This window comes from Pygocentrus nattereri, chromosome 20 (assembly GCF_015220715.1).
Source record: "Pygocentrus nattereri isolate fPygNat1 chromosome 20, fPygNat1.pri, whole genome shotgun sequence".
In the NCBI taxonomy this organism is placed as follows: Eukaryota; Metazoa; Chordata; class Actinopteri; order Characiformes; family Serrasalmidae; genus Pygocentrus; species Pygocentrus nattereri.
In genome coordinates this window covers 22,658,735-22,684,012 of record NC_051230.1, presented here as the reverse complement: position 1 = coordinate 22,684,012, position 25,278 = coordinate 22,658,735, and the positions used below count along the sequence as shown (strand labels likewise).

Sequence of the window (25,278 nt, the reverse complement as noted above, 5' to 3'; positions counted from 1 at the left end):
GATGGATGTGGTGCTATCCACTAAACTATCCATTTCACTGAGTTTGAGAAGGACACAAAACAAAATGCTCCCCACTAGTAACTATACATGCGCCCTAGCACAAATGAAACCAAGTTATCGATTGCAAATATTGCTTATAATTCCAATATTAAACCAATAATAATAATAATGAAATTTTCCCATTTATCTGTGAATAATGACATCCTGTGTGCCACTATTAATGGCATACCATTACTAGAGGTAATAACATGACCCTACTTTTTAAATGTGTCCCACAATGCTTTGTACAGTTACCAACTGAGAGGCATTTATAACCTTGTGTAAAGTTGTTGATGAGTTACAGTTCATTGCTCGCAGCTCTGGTATGTAAAATATAAGCTCTGTTTGTGTGTGTTGGGGGGGTCTTACAAACCCCTCCAGCTGAGGATGTGCATAAAGGAGTGGCTGCTCTGACATATCAACAATCTGGCTCCTGTGTGAGGCAGCCTTTTATGGGCTTTGACAGCAGGGCTCGAGATGGTTACCATGCCTCTATGAGTAGACCTATAACCCACTTTCACTACCTAACCTGCGGTCTCATCCTTATCTGGCCAGCCTAACAGTCATCTGATGCAGTTACAACTCTTTCCATGTTCATATCATTGCACAGACACATTACACACACTGCCTGATCTACAAGTCACTCTGACATCCTTATATCACATTTAAATCAATAGCCACATTGATTATTCTGTATGTCAGCCACTGCAATGGCTTGAACTTTGTAAGAAGTTACCAGTGGTCTGTGATTAGATATTTGAAATGCAACTCTTCTGCACCTCTTTCTACATTGAGTGCATCTGTGCTAGAAAATATCTTTTTCAATATGCAGAAAGACCATTTTAAATCTTAGTATTCAAAGGCTATTACTGTTCTTTTGTGCCACTACTATATTACGTAACTATGTATTTAATGGCACGGTGAGTTATGCAAAAAAACACATTTACATTTGATTTAAATTCTGTGAGGTCAGTCTGGATGTCTGTTCTGATGTCACAAAATTCAGATCATAATAAAATACATGCTCTCCTACTTACAAACACAAACGAGGTTTCGATTAACAGTCTAGAATCCACAGATTCAACACCATTTCTCTGTTTTAATGAGCTACAAGGGAGAAATAATTAAAAATCATGTTTTCATTATCAGCAGCCACAGCTGAGACTTCCAAAGCTTTAACTTTGTTAGAAAGTCAGCAACTAAACTGCTCTCAGATCAGCAGATCGGAAACACTTTCATACAACTGCTGACAAAGCCCAACAAAATCTAAAAAAGATAACAATACCTCTTTAGCATTCTGCACAGACGTAACAATCTAATCTGTGTTTGTTCTGACATTCTGTGCTCATAACCAGTTTGTTTGGTTTTGTGGGTTTGGTATTTCCAGAAATGTTGAGTCTCAACAGCAAAGCACATCGTTTGCATTGTTTTTTTTTTTCATACAGGCCACAGTAATGATCTTTTTAACCACATGCTGTTTACTCTCCTTTGTGTGTGCATTAATAGATGGGATTATACCACATTTTGCATCTATAGTACAATTCTTGAAATCTCAAAATCATTGCTCCAAGGCATATTACTGTCTGTACATGTGATTAGTCAGTTTTTTCTTGGTAAACCTAAAAAGGAAGATTGCTAAATGATTGGCTTGGGCATATAGTTCAAAATAAAATCTGTTACTATACTAACATGCTAAAACTACCGTCTAACTCCAGCAGGTTCTAACAGAAAGGTATGCAGTAGATGTCAATCTTGTTTCTATATACACACACAGCCATTCCTCCAAGTAACATCCCCCGTCGCTGCTGCTGCTGCAGGAGTTCTAACTTCATTATGATAACCTAATTTATATAATAGATGACCATAAATCAGGTCATAAATCAGCAGACACATGGCAACAAGACTTTAAATGACAGGAAATCGCTGGAATCCTCTCATCAATTCTCTCCTGCTGTTGCCGATCACAAAGGTCCACCAAGCCGATCCATGAGGACGAAAAATCTGCGTATCACAACACAAATGTTGGGGAGGAAGACGGGGTCGGGGAGAAGTGGCTAAGCCAACAAATGCATCCCTTGTGGCCGTTTTATGATGCTCTAAACAAATTGGAGCAGCGAACAAAAAAAATTAGGAGGCCGAATAATTGAAGGAAAGAGGTCAGCAATCCTAAGAGGAGGGGGTCAGAAAGAAGGGATGAGGCAATGGGGAGGGAAGGGAGGAGCAAGGAAAAAGGAGGGGAGGGAGGCTATTAAATTTATGAGTTAGACTGCCACATCATCAGTTAGGGGGTTGCCATTTCCTTCCTGCCAGGGGACGAGTCTATTCGACAATGTGTAAGCCAATGGTGAAGATATCACCACAAATGATACCTTCAACTGTGGTACATCGAAAAGAACACCGTGATAGCCATCTAATCCTCTCTAGGCCAACACCCAGATGAAGGCTCTTCTCCGTGTTGTTGGTTGAAACACTGCACTGACACTCATGCATAAAAAAATGGACCCTGAGTGATTATAAAGGACATTACATAAACAGGAAAACCACTTGTTTTGGTTTGAAGATTTTTTGGACAATTAGCAAGAACTGAGCTCTACTTCTGTATAAGCGCCAGCGTTATCGTAGTTCCTCAAAATTTAGCCTTAGCATCTCTCATACAAGCAAAAAAGGAGAAGCTTAATTTACCAAAACAGAGGGTTTAAAGGAGTATGCAACACCCAGCCTACAAAAATGCTGGTCTGCAATAAAGCAGTGAAGTTCGTTAGTCTGAATAATCTGGCTGTGTGGGTAGCAGAACCATACACGGCCAGAAACACTGACCTTCTTCAAGCCCTAAAATATGCAATGACCAGTGTTTATATAAAGAGCTCCAATCCAAAATGCTGTATATCCATTAACAACAATTTTGAAATTAAGTTACTGTGATTATATTTTAGTATAATGAAAGTGATGGTTATATTTAGGAAATCTAAAATTAAACTTGTGTTGCTATAATCGGCGCAAATAAGCATTAAAGCCTGTACAGTTGTTATACTTGTGATCTCACCATCAAATTGTAATGTACCTGCAAATCTGTTGCTTCCACTTTTATCAGTGACTAATTTTCTGTTGATCAATAGATCAACAGATCACATATACTGTCATACTCCTGATAACAATATATATTGTTTGAACAGGAGGACGCCCTGTTTTAAGACAGCATGTAAGCCTACGTAACAAAACTGACTAAGAAAGCCCTTTAATAAGAGCTTTATGGTTCTGGTCCTGAATAACTGAATAGGGGGAACACGAGTCCAGGTTATCTGAGTGGACGAAAGAGAATTTTTCTCTCTTGCGTTTGATGAAAGAAGTAGAATGACAACAGTCAAACCATAGAGCTGCTATGATCATCATACTATAGCCACATATTAATACGGAGAGCTTAAATATAAACAAAGTAGGGCTGTCATACCTTCTTGATTAAACTTCATTACTAAATTCAGAAGTAATACTTTCAAATTTTCCTTTTCGATGAACTGGAACTTGGCAACTTTTAAGATGATGATACACATTTTGTTTTGTTTTTTTTCCCTATTGGTTTCTCATGCAACTACAAGAAACAGGGCCTGACAGAAACCCATTCATATGCATTTTTGCCTCACAGCGTACTTCGTTTTTTCAAGACGTCTTTTTGAAGGCCTTTTAGACTGAAAGGCTATGCATGCTTTGTCATTGCTTAGTTAACCTCTTTTTCTCCAGGGTATATTTTTGTTTTTCCATCTGAATTTTCAGGACCAATTATTCAGTAACTACATGAAATAAATGCAAATTTATATATTTTTAGTTTTTAGTTGAGTTCCCTCAAATTGACAGAAAATGTGTTTATGATCAGACACATATGCTTACAATTTACTACTGAAAGACCAAATCTCAGACGCTCTGTGTATTTTTTATAAAAATCATTTTTACACCATCTGTTTATAGTTTATAGCCCAGATTTGTGGAAAAATGGCTCGACTTTCAGTAGAAAAAAATTTTAGTTCAGCTTTTATTATAAGGGTTTAAAATTACATCACCCATCTATTTGAGTGGAAAGAAGACAGTTACAGCTTTCATGACACCCACCTTTTGAATGTGGCTTATGAAATATGAAAGTTATGGAGAATATGACAAAGTGCATTTTGGAACCACCGTTGGTTCCAAGGAGTTTAAGAGGCTGCATCTATATCTATTGTTCAGCTGTGTTTTAAACCTGATTATGTGAATAACTGTCAAAGTAATCTGTAGTATAATCGATACTGACAGCCCTACTAGACACATGGAAATATGAGGAGCTTAACTTATAGGTAATAAACTAATGTGCATGCACGTATTCTTGTATTCCTGCCTCCCTTATAAGATAAGAATACAATACAGAAACTCTCTCATCATACATGTTTCTTCTGATACATCATTATAATATATCCATTCTAGCCACCGCTGCCTTGCGTGTGCCATCGGTGACCTTTTTTCTTCCTCCTAACTCTTTGATCCCTTAATGATCTCTGACCTAGTAAGGAATCCATGAGCTGCGGACGCTGTTTTATGGTGAACTGGAATGGGGGGAGGGGGTTTTGAGTAGGTCAAAGGTCATCAGATTCTGCTTATGCTAAACAGAAACAAAGTGTCAGCAAGCCCATGTTAGATTTCACAGAGGCAAATGCTGATTAAAGAGGATCACGTTACTCTGCCATCTTAAAGGGGCAGGAGCGCCACTTTCCTGATCCCAAAAAGAACGTACAGCTCCGCCAACATGGAGGAATAATGATGACTCTATAGAGCACTGAACCACTGGACGCATTAGCCATGCTCCTATAAACACAGTAACTCAGGACAGAGAAAAATACTCCTTCTTAAAAAGATTTCAAGGCAGAGAGAGGGAAATGTTCTGGACTAGGATGGTGAATATGATGATATGTCATCATTACTGTGATAATATGCTTTTTCTGAGTATGTCAAGGGTATCCTCTGTACTTTAGAACATTAAACGACTGCATGCATCATAAAAAAGAAAGATTTAGACGGATTAATGAGAGCGTGTAAACTACGGCACTCAGATGATGACAGAAATGGATTCCTATTTGCATCTTACAGCACCATTACGTATTTTGGCCACTTATCTCTTAGTGTCTGAGTCGTAAAATTGCATGGTGAGTCTCTTCTTATTAAACAAGGGACAGTGGAACGTTTGTGGGAAATAAAATATATCAGACTTTCTTGATTTTCTGGCAAAAAACTGCAGCAGATGTAATCTCAAAAACATATTTACTGTTTGTTGCTCGCCATACAGCAAAAACACTCAACGGTAATGTTGTAGTTTACTGTGACTGTGGATCAGGAATTAAAGGTGCAGTGTGTATGATTTAGGGGGATCTATAAATAGGAATGGAATATAGAATACAAAATTATGTTTGCATCAATGAATAATCAACTGTAACTATGAAACATGCACTCCCATGTTTCTACAGAAGTCTAGAGTGGACAAACCAAACACCGGCTCTAGAGGATGCTTTTCATGGTGTTATGTTGAAGTGGCAGCTTATATTTGGTGCCACTATACCACAGATTGGAGGATGAATGAATGGCTGCTGCTGGTGGTGGCTAATCACAATGGAAGATCAAACTCATTATTTAGTTCAAGAAAAAGCAAATGAGGGTGAATTCTCATCATCAAAGAAGCGAAAAGACAAAGAAGCGAAATTAAATCAGGACAGGAGATGGCAGAAAACCTGATGGCCACTGTAGGTTCTACTACACACTTGGAAAGGGAGTGGTGAGGGAGGTGTATTCAGTTGGTTGGCATTAAATATTACACACTGGTCCTCTAAATGTTTAGTCCAGTCAAGTTTAGTATTTTTGCTGGTTCATGTTCCCATGCACTTTTCAAAATGTTATCCTCATGTCTACAGCTACAAATAAGAACTTCAGCCTCCTTTTGAAAAACGAATTGGTTTGTTTATGTGACTGGAGAATACTGATACTGGGTGATGATTAAAAGGTGTCAGAATTAACTTACATTTATGTGATTTTACTATAATTTGGTCAACTAAATAGTTTATCCCATGTAGTACAATACTGATGAGGGGAAGGAATCCATTCGGTCACATCCTCAGAGCATAGTTACAAGTAGCTGATGGATGTCAGCCAAGTGTGTCTTTTTGCTATTTTATTAATCTACTTTAACAATTGCTTGTTTTTTTTCTCTTGTTCTTTCTTCAGCAGTTTATTTTTACAAATACTGAATTTAAAAAAATGGACTTCTTTGCATATTTTGTCCATTGCAACTCACCAAAACAAAATACTGTGACACATATTGTGTGATTAATTTTTGCTACATCGCCCATCCTCAGCCGGAGTGTACTTTTAAATGACAGCTGTGTTTCACTCACTTAATTGCCTTCTTTTAATCAAACCATTAACGTGACCAGGTCTCACTTCAGGACACATAAAAATATATATTCTTGATTATGGCTAAAAGTACCTCAGCTCTTAATTGTTCGGCAGGGTTCCTCTGCAAATGACTTCCTCTCTGCTATCTGTTATAAAGTTTTATTGGTCAGGGATCACCCCCTAAAGAGGGGCTGGCACCAGTGAACTAGCCTCATGGTCCACTCGATCCTACAAAAGAACCCCGGTCTTCTATTTAAGTGCTGACTTGCTCCCAAATTATATAGGCCTCCATTGGATTTTTCTTCTTACTTTTTTTCCTGTCCAACAGGGTCAATATTGATCTTTCATCCCCCTTGTGAGTAACCTTGAGTAATCCTTTTCCTGCTAAGTTCCTTTCTACACAAATACGTTTGTCAGGGGCACCGAAGGGAAGAGAATGGAATTGAGGAAGGAAAAACAAATCCATTACCTTGTCAAAATTCTATTTAACATCATTAGGCCTTATCCTAGGAGATGGGGATAATGTCCTCTGTTGATAGAACTGGCTGCTTTTCAGCAGCGTAGTCCATCATGATCGGACATGTTTGAGTCTTTGTCTGAAATATTTATCTGTGATGGTGGTCAAAAGTTTTACAAAGATATGCAGTCTAGAGCCGCACAATATGGACAAAATAGTAGTAGAGCCATTACATGTCTACATATTGTCACTGTGATTAAAAACGTTCATGTTAAATGTTCACAACACACATAAAAAGTTGTTTTTGGTTAAAGATTTATTTGCATATTTGCATTCTTCTGCTATTATTGTGTTCAAAGGCCGATGTCCCAGTAATAATAATTAATATTATATGCTCTGATTTATCAGCTCACTTTGTATTTCTTGCTTCTGACTTTTATTCATTTACTGTTGTACGTGGTTCCGGGCAGACCGAGAGCCAAAAACAAAGCGAGGAAGTACAACTGTCTTGTCTTGACTGGTCAAAGATCTAAAACATTAGGAGATGTATCTAGTTTGTATTGATTCTGAGGGGACTTCAATCTAAATTTACTGATTGCTTCCCTGGCCCTATTTGAGGGTGCTGGGTAGCAGAAGTGAGTCGGGTGTATTACCGATAAGATGTCCACGGATATGGCTTTTAACCCAATTAATCAGAGTGTGTCCTCCTATTTTTACACCACAGACTCTTGCAAACATCAGCTAGAGACAGTTACCTAGGATGTACAGTAAACCCTCAAGTCGTTCAAAATAAAAGAAATATGCATTGCAATAAATAAAAAAAAACAGAGCAGAGAAATATCCCAACAGAATGTCTCTGACATCTAGATGTATTCTGAAATCCTTTTCAGCCTACAAACAGGGACATAGGAAATGGGGGTTGCTGAGGGGGCATTAACATAATCTTAATGTAGTAAAGAGCTAAGTGTGTTTGTTTTAGGGTGGAGTTTGTGTTTTATTCATACTTTTTGAAAATCAGCTGTTGCCCTGTGCTCTTTACATTAATGCTACATTTACAGTGAGCTGAATTGCGGGGAATACATTTCAAGACATTTTATTAGTCAAAAATATTAGAGGGATTTTGGTCCAGATGAGTAAGATAATGGAGGCTGCCTCAGATAAGTTACTGAACTAAATCTACAGCTAACCAGTACAACCCTGGATGTTGATGGACACTCTTCAGTGGATGATGTGCTAACTTGTCAGACTGTCAGAGACACATTTGAATGGTTTCTGGACTCATCAGTCCAGCCTGTATAGAGACATAAGCCGCATTATCTCAGTCTTCTCGGTCCCGTACTTAATAACGTGCACGTGTTACAAAACTTATGTTCTAGAGTAACAAAGTATAACATACTTGCAAATAGAAGCAAAACCTTTACATTTTACAGCTCTGTTGGAACATAGTCATCGTTTTACAGAGCTGTTGGTCGGTACATTTTCACTGCCTTCCCAAGATGAAACATAATGAATACCAGAACAGTGATTTCAGTATTTAAATACTGGCATCTCAAAAGATTAACTGAGTACTCCAGTACCTGTGTACTTGCCTACACTCAACATGTGGTCAAGTATTAAATCTCAGCGTATGAATATAGGTGTGACACAATTGGTTACTACACCACATTTCAGTAATCTGATTGGTCACCGTGCAGCTGATTTGCATACAGTACACCCAGAATGTGTAAGAGCGGAGGGAGCAGTTGGTTAGTCAAGTATATGTGTAAATTGTTGCCTCTCACCACATTATAGCACGTTGTGAAGCTCTGTTTTAATTGCTCACAAAATTCAAATTTATAAAAATTGTTTTGCATATCATTACTGTGTACACCACATACATGCTTCTCAAAGCATCCCCAAATAAAAACACCCTCCTGCATCCCTGCCTACAAACAATAAAACAAATTGTCCCGCTGCATAACATACGCCTCGAGAGAAAGGTGGCCTGTAAAAGGCGCCTGTGCCGCCAATAACATTTCTTCTAATAAAAAAGCACTCTAATGATGTTGGGATGAAATCTCTCCACATCTTTTTAATTTCTTTTTCAGATTTGCCCCAGAAATAACAAAAGCACTTGCTATAATTCACTGTGGTTTTTCATTGGTGTGTCTGTGATGTGTGTCTTTGCTTTTATAATGTCATAAACCATCATCCAAAAAAATAAATAGACACACTGTCTTTGCTTAGGCACAGACAATAGACTTTTCTGTCTCTGGTAATGACAACATCAAAAGTAAATGACCCTGCCCGGCTCTGTTTATTTTTGCAGACAGAATGTGAAACAATGCGTTCAGTGGAGTTCTGGGCAAATCAAACATTCCTGCCTCTCCGGATATGCACTTGAGGAATTTTCCCCATAGGAAAATCCACAGAGGTGTGGACATGATTTAATTCGATTTTAAGATGCACAGCATCACAGCTTTACCATATTTCTGTCTCTGTTTGCGTTCACTGTGTTTCATCGTTCTAGCAAGTAAGTAATTTGTCTTTTTCATATATAATCACCAACTGAACTAGACGCACGAAACAAAAGAAAGGAAAATAACACAGCGGACTCTGTGTGAAGGGTGATGTGAGCTTGTTTTTATTCTGAATGCTTCATCGTTCCCCTCAGACTTGATAAATCATCTTTACAGCTGCTGGAGAGGAATTGGGAGCAGGGTGAAAATCTGTTAAACAAACAGCCTCTGGGATACGGCCAGCCAGGCGCTGTTTTCTCTATTAATTGTGGCCCATTTCTCTGCTGCCGTGGTCCTGCCTCCCCTTTTTCCTCCACTTCTTTCACTGACCCTCAAATCTGTTAGCACCTGGGTGTTAGTTTATCTCTGTTTTGAGCAAAACAAAAGTCAATTACTTCCACGGTGAGAGAATGTCAATTCCTGTTGTAGGTTTTTTCCCTTTTACTTTATTCTTTTTTTTTTATTTTTTAAGAAGAGGCAAAATGAGGTTTGTTTTTGCCCAGCAAATTGCCTATGGGACACAAAAGCTGCAGACTACGATGAAGGATTCTCTCGTAAAATGAGGAGGGGGGGGTTGTATCACATGGCTGTGGAATCCGGGCTTTAACTGACCCCTGAATTTATTGGAGGCTATTTAAAAATAAAGCAGGCCCTCTCATCTTCATGTACGTTGAAAACCAAGATACGCTTTAACTAGAATAGATCTAATAAAGCCTGGGACTCTGGGACAATGCTGTAATATAATGGTATGTAAACGTGCTTTTTCAACAATGGATCAACATCAGACAACATTATATTAAGCCCTTACACTGCAGGCTTATTAGTGTTCAATCTTAAGACGTATTAGTAACTACTATATTTAATGAATACTAAGGCTGCACTATATACTGGTTGTTTGTGATTGGCTTTTGCAATGGTGAGATTGGGCCCTCTAACCAATCACAGTGTTTTTTTTACTGTGTGCTGTGAGCATCTTGACCAATCAAAGTTGTTGATAAGTGTTTTCACTGGTTAAATTAAGGTATTATTATAATCCAATAAAAATAACTTGATCAAACTATTGCAAGCCAATGTCATGTTATTGATTCACTGATACATTTCATAATCGCAATATATTGCAATATAATCTCACTACTGGAATTTTATACATGTTGTGCAGCCTTAATACCAAGAAAATAACAAGTAAGTCGATGAATGAAGCATTACATTCATTTAAAGAATTAAAGAGTTTAAAGGGTGAACATGCTGAACAATCGCATTTTTCATATATTTAATGTTTTTGCATGCAAAGAATAAACACAGCACCCTTTTCTCTGCACTGCCTGTTTGTCTGGTTATACTGGCTGGTAACACAGTAAGCTTTACCAGGCCGATATAACCAGAGATACACTAGTGTTTTATTTTGATTTTTGCCTAATTATTGGGAAGCACTTTAACTGCAGCAGTAGACATCACAGTGCATTAAAACCGAGTATCATCTTTCAACCTCTCATCAGAAAAAGAGCTTTAAAGGAGAGACACTGGCTGTCGGGCTATTGTTAGTTCACTTGACTGTCACCGCACTGGAAAGGGGGGTTACTAGTAAGAGGTTTCTCATTGTAAGGCAGAGGGTGAGGTGGGTGAGGGGTGTTAGTGAGACTTAAGTGACGGAAGGGGAGAGTAAAAGAAACAAAGTGTGCGGGGGGGGCGTACTACTAACCTTCTGAATCAGAGATGAGGAGCCGCTGCCATCGCCGGAAGCAAAACTTGAATTTCCCAGCTTCCTCCCTGGCCCGCTGCTTTTTCCTGACTGAACACATGTCAAGGGCACAGTCGAAATCACGGGCAGTGGTGGCAAAATTATCCACAATCTGACGTGGGCCCTGCTAGTATAGACAGGCTCTAGGGATGTAAATCACTGACCTCACAAAAATTCTTTAGGAAAAAAAATCAACGCATCATAGGCTTGTATAATGAATAATGATGTGATCGTCCCTACACGATCTGACATTGCCACGACTTCCAGTGGCACTAACTATATTTCACTAGCCGAGCAAGTGTGCCATTAAGTTTTGGAATTCAATCTTTTAAAATGGCAAAAATGTTTGAGATTTTACTTTCAGACTCTACAGAATCATCTAAGGCTGGTTTTTCACTGTGAAACTTTCACATAATTTTGGCTGCTTGATGTGGTAAATATGATTCATGGTGTCAAATATTTGGCAGTTCTTTCGATCTTTAAGTATTTACAGCCATACATGTCTTTACTGCACACTCCAGCAGCAGCAATTGGAAAGTAGAGTCAAATTTCCTCAAGATCAACAATTTCCAAGAGATGCACAAGAGTCACAAAAGCTCCAACACTGTGGCGGCTGTCAAAAAATTCTAGTGGGCCTGGCTGAGTTGCTTTGGACACAACTTAAATCTAGGGGCGACATACTCTAGTCAACGTTTTCTCAGTTGGCAGCGCAAAAACCAACTCCAAACGGCCCGAATTGAGCTTGACCTCCCTCAGCATGCCCTCATACTGGTAAGAAGGCTTCAGCATATCTGCATTATTATTCTTATTAATAATCATGGTTTATGCATAGCTGAATAAATAGACTGCGTTATTCATAACTGCTTGTTCGAATGAAACGTGCGGTCACAATGTCCCTGTTGTTTAAACCTTAACAGGGCCACTCCATGTTTTTAGTTTATACTTTTTATTCTGTTTCTTTATGGCTACACTGTTCATCAAGTTTTTAAAAATGGTAAATCATGAGGAGGGAAGAATCAATATCACACAAGTCTAATGCATCTCTGTAGTCTCCTTCCATTCCTTTAGTTCAGTATGGTTCAGAAGTTTCTTTAAAAACACAGTGAAGTACTTTCACTGCCAAAGTGGTTTTAGGCTTCAAAGTTTTAAAATGTGATTTTTGGCAAAAAAAATGAGCATAAAATTTATAGAATATCATCATATTCAATTATCATTGACTCTAATGTTCCAAAACCAATGCATATGAATCACCACTATCAGATTAAGCCCTTAACAAGCACTATTTCTTCATACAACAGCTGTGCTCAAACACCATCTCTAATTAAAATACAGAACAGGCGAGAAACGACGGGATGAAGTTGGTGTGACATTTAAGAGCATTTGCACTGATGATTACACAAATCAAAAGATTAAAAGTGGTCAGGAATGTGAAACCTATGCAAAGAGGCCAAGCTCTCATGGACAAAGATAATGACACTTCCTTTCCCTTTCGCTCTCTTCCTCTCTGCGCAGTATTTTTTCTGTCTCTCTCTCTCTCCGTCTCTCTCTCTCTTTCTTCACAGAGCAAAGGGAGCAGATGCTAAAGTGAATCATCCAGCTGCTCCATCATCAAAACAAACAGACCTGCTCCGCCTGTGGGATTAGCAGAGGTAATTGACTTACGTTACATCTGATCTTTACACCCGACTGTTCCTCTGAAGCACAGTGAATGGGCCGGGCTGAGATTACCCTAAATCTCATGCATTATTTAGTAGCAGAAGAATTGGGGCAAAGGCTACCTTGACGATAGCGTAACACAAAACTACGTACAGTCCAGTCAAATCTTACCAATCCTTTACTATTATTTCTCACTTGTAGCTTATTTAGACAAGTGGTAAATTCTAATGCGTGTGATTCTAAACCTTTGATCTATACAACATTTGTGTTTGTAAGCATGAGTTGCAGATATTTTTTTTCCTACTCATGACATTTGTGTGTATTTATGTACCAAAATCATCCGGAATTGATTTCGAAATGACCGTTTTCCAACCTGTCTTCATCAGAGGTTTTGTTACGGTTCCTTTAAGACTAATATATGTAAATGTCCTCTGTTCTGTATTGTACCTCATTCAAAAATGCAGACCGTACACATTGGTGTGAATGGCCAGGGCCAACCTGCTGTATGCTGAATGAGCAGATACATCTACATGTATCACAAAAACGATCTATGTTAAATGGGCTGTTCTGCTTAGTTTCCATGTATAGTTTCCACGTTTTGAAAAATCTATCAATGTTTATGTAATACAAACCTTTTATTTGAACAAAATAAGGACCATCCAGTTTTTCATGACATAATCTCTTTAACTTCAACATTCACATTGAACTTTGCAGGTATAAATACTTGCATACCATCACTGTACGAAAAGAAATAATGATAAAACAATAAAAAATAAGTGTTTCCATTTTTTAGCACACTTCTTGAGAAATGGACGAATAGAAATGGCTTGGAATCTTAACTTTAAATAAAAGTAAAGGATATTTTTGCCTTGTCCTATGAAGTTGCCATCTTGTTTTTTTGGACAGCTGCGATATGAGACTATCAAGCTGAGCTGTATCGTTCAGCTGCCTCACGGAAACCAATCAGACTATAGTATTCCAATGAACTGTGTGTGTGTGTGTGTGTGTGTGTGTGTGTGTGTGTGTGTGTGTGTGTGTGTGTGTGTGTGTGGCGGGGCTGTAATGAGGAAGCTAATCCTGGAAACGTGAATATCTGATGCTGACCCTAAGCCTAAGACACTCAATGCTTGATTCCTGTCTATCTTACGTTACCACTCCTGCCCTTAATGAATGCTGACACGCGAGGCCATATGGAGCGAAACCAATGACATGCGGCCTCAGCTGCCTGTTCCTGCTCTACTGTCCTCCTGACCACAGCACATGCAGCGGCCCTGCAGCGAGGGAATCAATTCAGTTTTACTATGGCAAATTGAGCATTCAATGCTGATACGCAGGCCAGCTTACTCAATATATTTAAAACAAAAGGAATATATTTAGCTTTTTTTTTTTTTTTGAGAATTTTATGTAAATTTGTGTTAAATATGTTTTCTGCCTCCCTTCCTGACGCTGAATAATGAATAACTATGCTTACTGGCTTAAATATACTTAAGTAAATCTCTCTCACTGTCTGTCTTTTGGACAGTGCTGCACATTAGAGCACCACTGCTGCTAACAGTAAAGCACGGTAGGCTAAAGTGTCTTTGCCATCTAACTGAATCTGCAGAAATGGTGTAAGACAGGCCTTACAAAAATATAAACATACACTGTAGCAGGTAACACAGACAGCTGTGGAATATAAACCTGCCACGCTGCTTGAACACATGCAAGTCTTTTACAAAGCTCACATGTCAAAATGTACCTTTTTAACACACAATAAAATTCATAGCAATTCATACTGTATGACTGGACTTCATATACAAACAGCGTTTTTATTGTATGAGGCCACGTAACTTTAAAAACGCACGTAAGCATACGCTACATGCCATTAAGCAGACAGTACGGGTCAGGCTGTAATCACAGATGTCCTACTATAATGGAGTAAAGCCTTGCCTTGGGATGTTACTTCACACTAAAAACCCCTGAGCTAGAATCACGCTGTCAATAAAGCCATCAACAATCTGGGAGCTTTTTTTCAAGCCATGTTTATGTACCTCACTGTCAACTGTGCATTTTGCTTAGCCCCCAATGTAGAGTTGTCCATCCAGGCAGCTACGTATGCTAAAGTTTATTATAAAACCAGCCCAGACAGTGTTACCATAATGTATACAGCTTTTGAAAGAGGTAAATTTATAGATGTGGTCAATGGAATGCACAGAAAGACTGTATAGCTCATTACCAATATCCCTAGTGCCTCCCCACTGCATTTATGTAGAACTTTTACAATATTTAACCATATACAGACTGAAGATGGGGTGCATCTACCCAGAAAAAAAGGTCAAAAATACAAAAATTTGTTATGAGAAGCTTAATAGCATTCTTTGAACAAACTTGCTGTTGTGCTACAGAACCCAAGATTCACAGTGAAAAACTTTGTAATTCCTTGACAGCAGGTTAGAGGAAACCACGCAGCTTCTCACTCTGTTAAACTCTAACTAATGATGCCATGTGGCCTGCGAGCTGTTCAGAATCACACCTCATTCTCGGTCTAAGGGTAGAGATCTGGAGACGTGTAAAAAAGCACTGGAGACCATTAGCTACAGAGGAATGATGGAAAGCATTACAGTGTGCAGGACTGCAAAACTCGCTGGTGTTCAGAGGGAGTGTGGCTACATGCGTCGGCATTAAAAAAGGTCAATAACAAATATTCTGTTGTACATGTAGGATTCCTTTGAAGGCTCCCTTTGTAAGAAGCAGTGGTTTGTAATGAGGTAACATAATGCACCACTTAAACTGTTATTGTTGTTTCGAATTATAGTCTTACAAATTACTACTTGGAAGTTTTGTTACTAGGTAACAGTGGTTTGCACTCAGTTAAATTGAGTTCAACTAACTAGATTTAGTGTGTCGTTAGCAAAACTGAAAATGTAAGATGTCTAATTAAGCACTAATGTAATTAACTACAACCTCAGGTATTACTAAGTATTATTTTGAACTAGTAACACTTTTCACAGAGGGCTGCCTACTCTAGATCCTCTAAAGTGCAGCTCTTAAAACAGCAAAAAAAAATTAATAGCTGCACTTTCAGCATCCATACGTAGCTTACGCCTAATCTTTAGTTGATGAATATGTGGATATCTATCCTATAGATCACTCACAGTCTGAAAAGCAAGTCTTCTGTTAGTGTTGGAACCACCAGAGTACAGGCAGGTATACAGTAATCTATAGTGATTAGCTTGTCTGTTTTCAGACTGCAAAAATGCAGGTCTGAGTTGAACTAAAGAGGTTAAAAAGTCTGATTACTACTCTCTACTTCTCTGTCTGATCAAGACATATCAGACCGCACAGTGACGGTTGACAGTGGTGTAGCCGTAAACACCACAGCAGCAGGAGGTTCACTTCTTAAGCTTTTGTTTTCTGACAGTAGTTGGACTTTGAATGTCAGGGAGATTACGGAGGTGAACTTACATTCAATCTGAAACCAGGAGGGTCTACAAGTAAGTGCGTTGATTTTAGTGACTAACACAATTAGGAATTTGGCCCATCATATAAACAGCATTAGCAGGTGCTAAATGACTATACTGAGGATAGTTGTCTACAATAAACAACAAAGCATTTAAGCACCTTTAGCATTTTATAAATTACTGTACTGTGTTTAGGTGGTTAAGATCATTGACATCATTAGCATTTTCTGAAGTACAGAAATGTGGCTTGGTGGCTATGACAGACGACTAATCATTCAAGGAACATTTGCATTTGTTGGCATATTTAGATTAATAAATTAATGTATTTTAATTACATATGAAGTTATATAATGACTTATATTTACACTCATTTTTTGTTCTGTGTCAGGCTGAGTCAAGTCAATAGCATTTCAACTAAAATCCTAACAAATCTATAAATAAAATATATTTTTTCCACAGAATTTCCACTTGTTTCAGTGAAGTACAATGAGAACTAATTCACTACACCATGTTTATGCTGCCACAGGTTTTCACTGCAACTTCTAAGTGTTAACTGACTTGTCCAGTACAGGGTCTTCTTCAAGAAGCTGCAGAAATACTAGGCCAGCACAAGTAAAATTGAAAACTCAGACGAAGGCTGTTCAAACAAGCCAGCCAGCCCATGTTTAAATGAATAAGGAGCCCTTTACTGACAAAACACAAGAGCTTCAATGGCACATTGTATCCTTAAAGGCATTTTATTGGCACTCTTTGCTTGAGTTATGGTGAAAAAAGTTCCATGCATACTTTCACTGACAGAGCTTGAGTGAAGAGCGAGGCTTTGGCAAACACAGGCTTAAAACAGAACACTATGACAAGAGGCCAGTTGCCCAGCTACCCTCTTGGGTGGTGTTTGTAAATGCAGCTCTAGCTGCAGATGTGAGAAGAGTTTTGAAAGTTTTCTCACAAAAGTTAAGGTGAAGATTTGGTCACACACCAGCACTTGGATACGGAATGTTTAATTTTTTTTTTTTTTTACGAGCTTGTGGCCATCACTGCAGCAACCCCATATATAAACAGCCATTTAGAACGGTGAGCACTGCAGGAATGCCATTAAATATTTCCAATGATGGCACAAATTCACAAGTAAGCAGCCACAGCTGTCGGGCGAGCCTGTGTTGGCTCTCATACCACGTTTGCACTAACGCTGCTGGGTGAAAAAAATCGCAACCTTCTTGCCATATGGAGGGTTTTGCTCCATGCATATGTTTTAGCTTGACAGGGGCTGCATGCCGAGTGACTTAATGGATCTCCGGACTCGAAAGGTACGGCCTAAGCTCCACAATCAACCAGAAGGGGCTACCAGAGGGGTGGAGGGGGAGCCATAAAAAGAAAGAATTTCTTGTATTGACACTGAGGGTTTTGTATGCATGTGTCTGCTTGTGTCTATGTCAAAGGCATACAGCAGGCATTTTATGAAGATATTAATGTGTGTTACTTGAGAGCTGACCTGAATGTCATTTAACCTTTCACTGCCAATCCAATAAAGAGGCCAATGCTGTTTCTTTATCCACTCATCTACATTTCTAACATGATTTGTTGATGCTGTTCATTTGTTCTGACATGTAAAGAACATGTTTAGCTGAATTATGTAGAATATTGTGATTTTCTGAATTTTGATTTGTGTCAGTCCACCTTTTAAAACAAGCAAACGGATGCATGCTCCTCAGTTTTGTTGCACTGATGAAACAAATTGATAATAAAGCTTTAATGATCTAAATTACATTCTGAATATGTGTGCAAACTCGCTCAAAACACACATCTCTAACACATCTCTAATTCCTCACGCTTACACATTTTCCCACGCCAAACAGACTTTAATGAGCTGATCGGGACTTTGCTAAAGTCTCTGAATGTGCCACCACTGATATGTTTGCTAAAATAGTGGTTAAAAACATCACATTGCCAAGGAGAATGGGTTATGACTAGTCTTGCCTGCAGAACTTCTTTCTTCACGTCTCGACCTCTCTGCCACATTCAGCAATGGAACAAACGTAAGGAGATTCTTTATCAAAATAAAGAGGTGGGTATCTCAAAGCCTCAGGCCAATAACAATGTTTATTTAATCACAAAGCCTATTTCGTCTTCCTGGCTAAGGAGGAACTCTGCCTTCCTTTCAGTGATTTCACAATTGCCTCATTTCCCTTTTCGTCCAAGAGATGTTTAACTCCAGTTCCTCACAGTGTGAATGAGGTCACTGCCAACTGCTGCTATATTGAGTAATCTGGTGTGTAATCACGTGCTGCATATCTAAGAGAGGTGAGGTGTCTAGATATTAAAAAACAACTGTGGTCATAAGCTTTTAGAGAAGAAGAATTTTGGCTGTTCTGGTGGCTAGGATATACCAAGGGGAAACATTTTAGAAGAATGCTTATACACAGTGCTGTCAAAAAAGTTAGATACTTTATTTAATTTACAGGCAAAACGGCCATTAAGCACAAGCTACTACCTTTTCAGGAGACATTTCTGAGGAGACTAGATATGAAGTAATCCTGCCTACAGAAGGGGAAAGTCAAAGAAACATAAGTGGAAAAACAAGGAGTTCCTATAACTGGAAAAAAATATTAAATGATACAAATCTGTGATCTCAAAACAATGGACTGGCTACCTCAGAGTCCAGACCTTATTATCGCTGAATGTGCTTGGACAGGCAGAGAATGCAACCAACTTCTCAGACTGAACTTTGGAGGTCTGAAAAATATCCCTGCAAATTTCTCTGAAAAACTGAAAGCAGGTTTGAAAAGAATAGAAACTGTATTGAACTGAATGGAAATTGAACGCAAAGGGTTTTATGTTTTGGTTGTCAAGGCTTTTGTGTAATCTTCTGTTAAATACATGTTCTCTGCTCTTTTTTTTCTAGTGCTGAAAAAAACTAACAACTCAATGATCTTTTTGACTGGAAATTAAACAAATGGAAAGTTGCCTCTGGCTTTTGCACAATACTGTATGTTGGATGCAATGTGTCCTTGTATTCACTCACACTTAAACACACTTTTCAACACACCTTATAAACTCACAAGCTCAATCTGACATCTAGCTGCTATATTTATATGCTATATATAACTACATGTTACATAACTAATTAATTAATATGTGCAGAGACTGAGTAATGCTGTACAAACACTAATCAAACTGATCAGTTTTTAATTAATGGATTAATTTGTTCATCTTGATTCTGGAAAAAACCCAAACCCACCTACATTAATCCTGGCGCAAATACTGCCCCGATTTTAGAGTTAACACTTTTAGAGTCAAGAAGCCAACCATTATCCCTGATCTGCCAAAGCAAACAAAAGAAGGAAACACAAACCGCCTCTCTGCAGGCTTCTGTAGTGAAACCATACACCGAGGCTGCCTTTCCCTCCGCCCCCATCATCGCCTCCCAGCCCCCCTCTATGGCCTACTAAGAGAGGCTTGTTATGGGGAAAAAACCATTCTGAGAGTTTTTCATGTTTGCAAAACATGGCATTGGGACGACAAGGGCAACGGAGAGATCAAACAAGAGCCCTGAATCCAAAGTTCAAGTTGGACTGAGCAATCAAAAGTTTTGGGTTCAAAGAGACAAAAAAACCCGCTTGTTGTTTTTCTGATTTACGCTCTGACAAGATGACTGTAATTGGTGTTAAAGATGTTCAGAAAACCCTTTTTCACTAAGTTTAAAGCTGAGAAAGACATATGCACTGAGAAAACCGATGCATTGAATTTATTCAATGCAAATGAATCATTTCCCCATTAATGCAAAGTATTAACAGAATTTTGTCTTCCAGTTTATTTACATCTGGCAATAACGGTATTGATGTTAAATGTGAAAACAACATACATAATAAAATCAAGCAAATTCAATGCCTCACCAGTTTGAGTTCACATTAAATCTGCATTGAAATTTAGCCATTTTACCTCTTTAGTCTTACGCATTTTGCTTTTTGAGCATTAATTCAAAATACAAATCCAAATAAATCAATCTGGACATCTGCATCTGCTACAGCTGTACAACTACAGGCGAAAGTGTGTCAGTAAGTGAGGACGTCTACCGTACGCGCTGCTCTTTGTGGACACACGCATGCACGTTTGTATGGCTGAATTGTGTTGAAGTATGCAGTTTGCTCGTTTCGTAATGGCTTGGCCGCGAGCCGACACACATGCGAGCTGCCAGAGAGGGAGATCCCAGCGTTTTTGGGCGGGAGCCAGACTGGAATGCCACCAGGTCTAGTTTTCTGCTCTCCTGCCAAAACTCCACGCAACTTCTTGTTTTTTTTTTTTTCCCCCTCGCCTCACTCTTTCTTTAACAACAAGCAATCATATGGCAAGTGCTTCCAGTTTTGCCTTTTCCGCCTCTCTTCTGCCTTTTCTTGCTCTTTTGTTCTATCATTCTTGGAGGTAAATATAGTTGAAGATGTATTGCAACCCATATGCACTAAAGATGAGAGAAAGACGCAAATTACAACAAATAATATACAGCGTGCAATACAACTCTACAGCAACAACCTGGCCTAAACGCACTGCTAGATTTAGTGAATGAAGAATGTTGTTTTTCTTCTTTTAAAAAATGAAATGTTTATATATATTGTCAGTTGGTAGCTGGTCAAAGACAAACACACATTATTTACTGTCATTAACTCAAAGATGAGGAATTTGGTCTCGATGTCCGATGTAGTTCATCCTCCCATCCCCCAAGCCACATCTTGTTCTTATTTCAGAGAGGCATTTATTGCCTTTAAATGTGGTTTTCTTTTGCAATGTCAAAAACAGGCAGTATACTGGCTCCAGCGAGTCTGCCAAACGCCACTGGCATCCTTTCATTGTTCCTGTGTGTGACTTGATTTGTGGAAATATCTTAAGACTAATTACGAAAAGCATGTGATTAGACCAGTACTTCTATATTAGCTGAGGCTTCGATGTACTTTTATGTTTTTACATTAGTGGACAGCCTTTTACTGACTGGAATAAACCATAGCTGAAAACTCTCAACGGCACCTTTTTCGTAATAATTAGCATCATATGATCAAAATATTGATCACTAATATGAAAAGTCCAGCATTTTGACCTCATAGTTAACATTTCACCTAAGCATGTTTTAATGTATGACTCATAAGTCGACAAGGTAAAACTTCTTGCTCTATCCTTCACCGTTCGGTACCAATGAAAGCTGGTTTCGTGTGCGAATAAGACGAGAAGGCTCCTATATAGTAATGTTCCATTTTATGACCCTCAATTAAGGCTCAGGCCCTTGTTTGAATTGCATTTCCACGCCTTAAATTACACCAGTGCATACACTAATGCAGCCCCCTAATGTACATATCTCATTTAGCCATGGCTCTGAATGATCTATCATAAATAAAGAATGAAAAGTCCATCCAGGCCCACTCTATATAGATTTGTGTTAGCTTAAGAGCTCAGCGCTCATTATATCAATCTAAATTATCCTCAGAGAATACTCTTGAGCTATCTTCTGGGGGAGATTATAGGAGCACTATGCCAACACTATTGAAGTGCATAATTCTGCCATGCCATTACATGTTTGCATTGCATAACAAATACCTTAGTTTTCTCATATCACAACTCCCTCCAGCAGAATGTATATGAACAAAATTGGAATATTCACTGCGGTGTCACTGACAAAGACATATAATTAAATCTTTATTGAATTTATAGAAACGTATTCTATCAAATACGACCGAATGAAATGAACTACAGCCTGGAAAGGTTGCTTAGACATTTTTTAAGTTAACTGGGGTTCATTGTAGTAAGTGTAGTAAAGTCACAGTAAACGCTGAAGAGACTGCTGCCTTCAATGCAATGCAGCTTTCTGAGATAAAGTGCACAAAACAAAGCCTAAAGACATTTTTCTTTAGCCCTTTTCTGAAAAGACCCACTGATCAGTGCAGTATCATGTCATATGACCCGGATTAACAGAATTGGGGAGATGCAGAGGAAGATGCTGAGACATTTCTGAGACATGCAGCAAAGAAAAGGTTCATGGTGTGCTGATTCCTGCAAAATCAGTACGAACAATGAGGTTTACAAGCTATCATTCCCTGATATTCATGGTTAAGGCAGGGTGGACTGAGGTATTATAGGGCACCAGGCAATATGTGACAGTTCATTAGTTAATATGGGATATGTAGGTCATACGCCCTGAATGACAAAGCCAGTCTTTTATATAATTCCCACTAAGTTTCCTCTTTCTCACTAAGAAAGAATACACCAGTAAGCGTCAACTGAACAAGAAATAAACACATGAAGTGTCTTAATGTGCTGCCATAACAGGAAAGACTTATTTTAAATGTACTTCAATAACTCTTAATATTATTTGTCATAGGGGTTCTGCAGCAGATAGAGGGACTACCTGAACAGAAAGTGATCCAAAATCAGGGATTAACAAAAAACAAATAAGGATTCGCCCCAGAGCATTAAAGTGTCTCCTGTTACCTGATGATTGATAATATCTGAATCCACCCTGCTTGTCTCTGTGTAGGTGGAAGAAGATATTATTCCTGACTCTTGCACATCAGATGAAAGGTTGCTACTGAAAAGCAGAGGGAGGGCAAATTCTTTTTAATGTAATTTAGCCTATTAACACTGTTCTTGCTCTTTAACAAGGAGTGCCCTAATCGCATCAGTTGAAATTGGAGTAAAGACGTTTCAGGTGTCCTCTATTACCTGATGTTCCATTATAGATTGATATACCCTGTTTATTGCTCAATGTCAGTCTCTACAGAAGCAGCATTTATGACTGTCGCTTAGCCAGAGTGCCCTTTTTGTCAGAATAATTCTGGCCTCAATAAGTGGATTAAGGTGGTACTTTCAGCATTCTTGCTCTTTTACCAAGAATATAATAATGAGTATGATCTGAACATTCAATTAAAACAAGCGTCCCTGCTTTTATGCTCTAAAACGCCCGGATCCATGGGCTGTTCTTGTTTCTGTGAATGTGGATAAAAGCAGTATTTCTGACTGTCTAGCAGGTCAGCAGAGAGCAAAAAGTTTCTTTAAACTTACAGCATTTGTTCTGAAAACAAACGCACTAGTATGAATAAAAAGCTGAAGCTAGAAAAAAACAAGATTGTCTAAAAGTGTCCCATAAAACCGGAGTCCACCCTGTTTACGAGTATTACGAGTATCAGAAGCAGGAGTTCTGGTTACTGCTCAGTCAGAGTCTCTCTGCTCTACTTTATTCACTTTTGGTGGAACAGTTTGGTCTCATGCTGGCTGAGCCTCTTACCTGCTTGAACTGCTCCTGGTAAGTCCACTCGTGCTGCTGCGGGTTTGTGTGAGTCGCCAGGCCGCTCGGAGAGCCGGGCTGCCTGGGCGCCGTCAGGTACGGAGGCTGCTGCACTCTGGCCAAAGGGAGAGCACTTTTCGGGGAATGGAGGCTGTGGCGAGACGGGTAGTGCGCCAGGACGCTGTCGACGCCTTCCATCTCCTCTTCCAAATCGCCCTCGTTGGCGCTGTCACCTTCTCCGAGGTCGTCGTCGTCGTCCTGGCCGCCGTTTTCCTGGTCCTCCAGCTCCTCCGCGTCCTGCTCCTCGTCCGTGTCGGAGCGCTGAGGGGGCCGCCGGAGGTCGATCTGTCCTCCGCCGCTACTTCCTCGGTGCCTCTCTGTGGAGCTGGGCGCCCCTGCACCGGCCAGCGCTCCGCGGACGGACGCGTGATAGTGGCGGAAAGCCAGAGCCTGCTGCTGCATGTGAGTCTCCACGGCCGCCCTGAAGTCGCCGTCTCTCTCGGCCTGCCGGAGCTTCTCCTCCAGGGCGAGACGGGCAGCCTGCTGCCGCTGCAGGTTCTCCATGACCGCCTCCAACTTCATACCGCCGCCGCCGCCGTGGCTCTGCTGCTGCTGCTGAGGCGAAGCGGCGGAGAAGTGGCCGTGCGAGGCGGCCGAAGAGGGGACGAGTAAGGGGAGACCGCTGGCCGACGAAAACGTGGCTTGCTGTGGGTGAAAAAAGAGAAAAGACTTCAGTTTTAGACAATTAGTGTAATAACAGCTGTGGACGTGGCGGACAGGTAAACAGAGCGGCGGTAAACAAGAGAAGATAAAACAACCGCCGGACTGACGGAGCGCTACCTGCTCAGGATCACTCGGCCAACATTCGTCAAAGAAAAACCGCCCGCATTTTACTGATGGCTAAATGTTTTATTGTGCAAAGTTGGAAAACTTACGGAAAACTTGGACATTTAGGCGAAAGCACAGATGGAAACGAGCACGAGGCGCCGGTTAAAAGTTCTCCTTCAGGATAGTTAGCCGTCAATATCGCCGCGCGCGCTAAAGCTAACCGACGCCGGAGAGAAACACTCTCCTTAAGAAAGATTTAAAAGAGAAAAAAGTGATTCAGTGTTTTATTTTTTACAGGAGAAATTCATGTAACAGCACATTTTACAGTCACGGTACTGTAGCTATACCCGAACACAGCACGTGCAGATACCCAGGTGAGCTAAATACACGACAAACCGGCTATAAACCGAGACTTGGAGTCGACGTTAAATCGGCTGTTCTGGAGTGAAAAGCTCCGCGGATGCTCACCAGTGCGGATTTGGTTGCTATGCTCGCGTTGTCCACCATACTTCTCCCGTCAAAGGCAATTAATCTGTTCAGAAAGGTCCTTTTTTCAGACAAAGTCAGATGGCGATGTATTCCTATCTCAACACCGACATGTGACGACCGCGATTAAACTCGGCTTTAGAAAAAAACTATATGAATATAAAGGTTATAGAGGTGTGTTTTCGCGGCGAGTCCACAGGCGCTGAGGCTTTTTTGGCAACAAGTGGCAGCTGTGGGCGGAATGACCTCTGGAGGCGAGAGACAAGCCCTCCTGCTCCCATTCGCTTCCAGCACGTCAATGGGGCGATAAACGGTGAGGGCAGGGTCTCCACTCAGCCCTGAACACCCACCCGGCTGAACACTCGGCGTCCTCAGACTGTTTAACTGATGCCCGCACACCTGGCCGCTCATGAGGAAGAGTTTGAACGCCAAATCTGCACTTCATTTAAGGGAACTCGAGGCATGTATGA

At 39.8% G+C, this 25,278-nt stretch overlaps 1 protein-coding gene across 1 annotated transcript in view; it reads right to left on the bottom strand.

Moving 5' to 3' along the window:
* The window catches only part of arid3c (AT rich interactive domain 3C (BRIGHT-like)), a 102,423-nt gene extending 77,409 nt beyond the window's left edge, over positions 1-25,014 (bottom strand). The window contains exons 1-2 of the mRNA XM_037531900.1: positions 24,791-25,014; positions 23,495-24,199 (exon numbers count right to left, since the gene is read on the bottom strand). Coding sequence (XP_037387797.1) covers positions 23,495-24,199; positions 24,791-24,829 — 744 coding nt within the window. The 5' untranslated portion in view covers positions 24,830-25,014. The remainder of the gene's footprint in view (positions 1-23,494; positions 24,200-24,790) is intronic.
* Between the last annotated feature and the right edge of the window lie 264 nt (positions 25,015-25,278).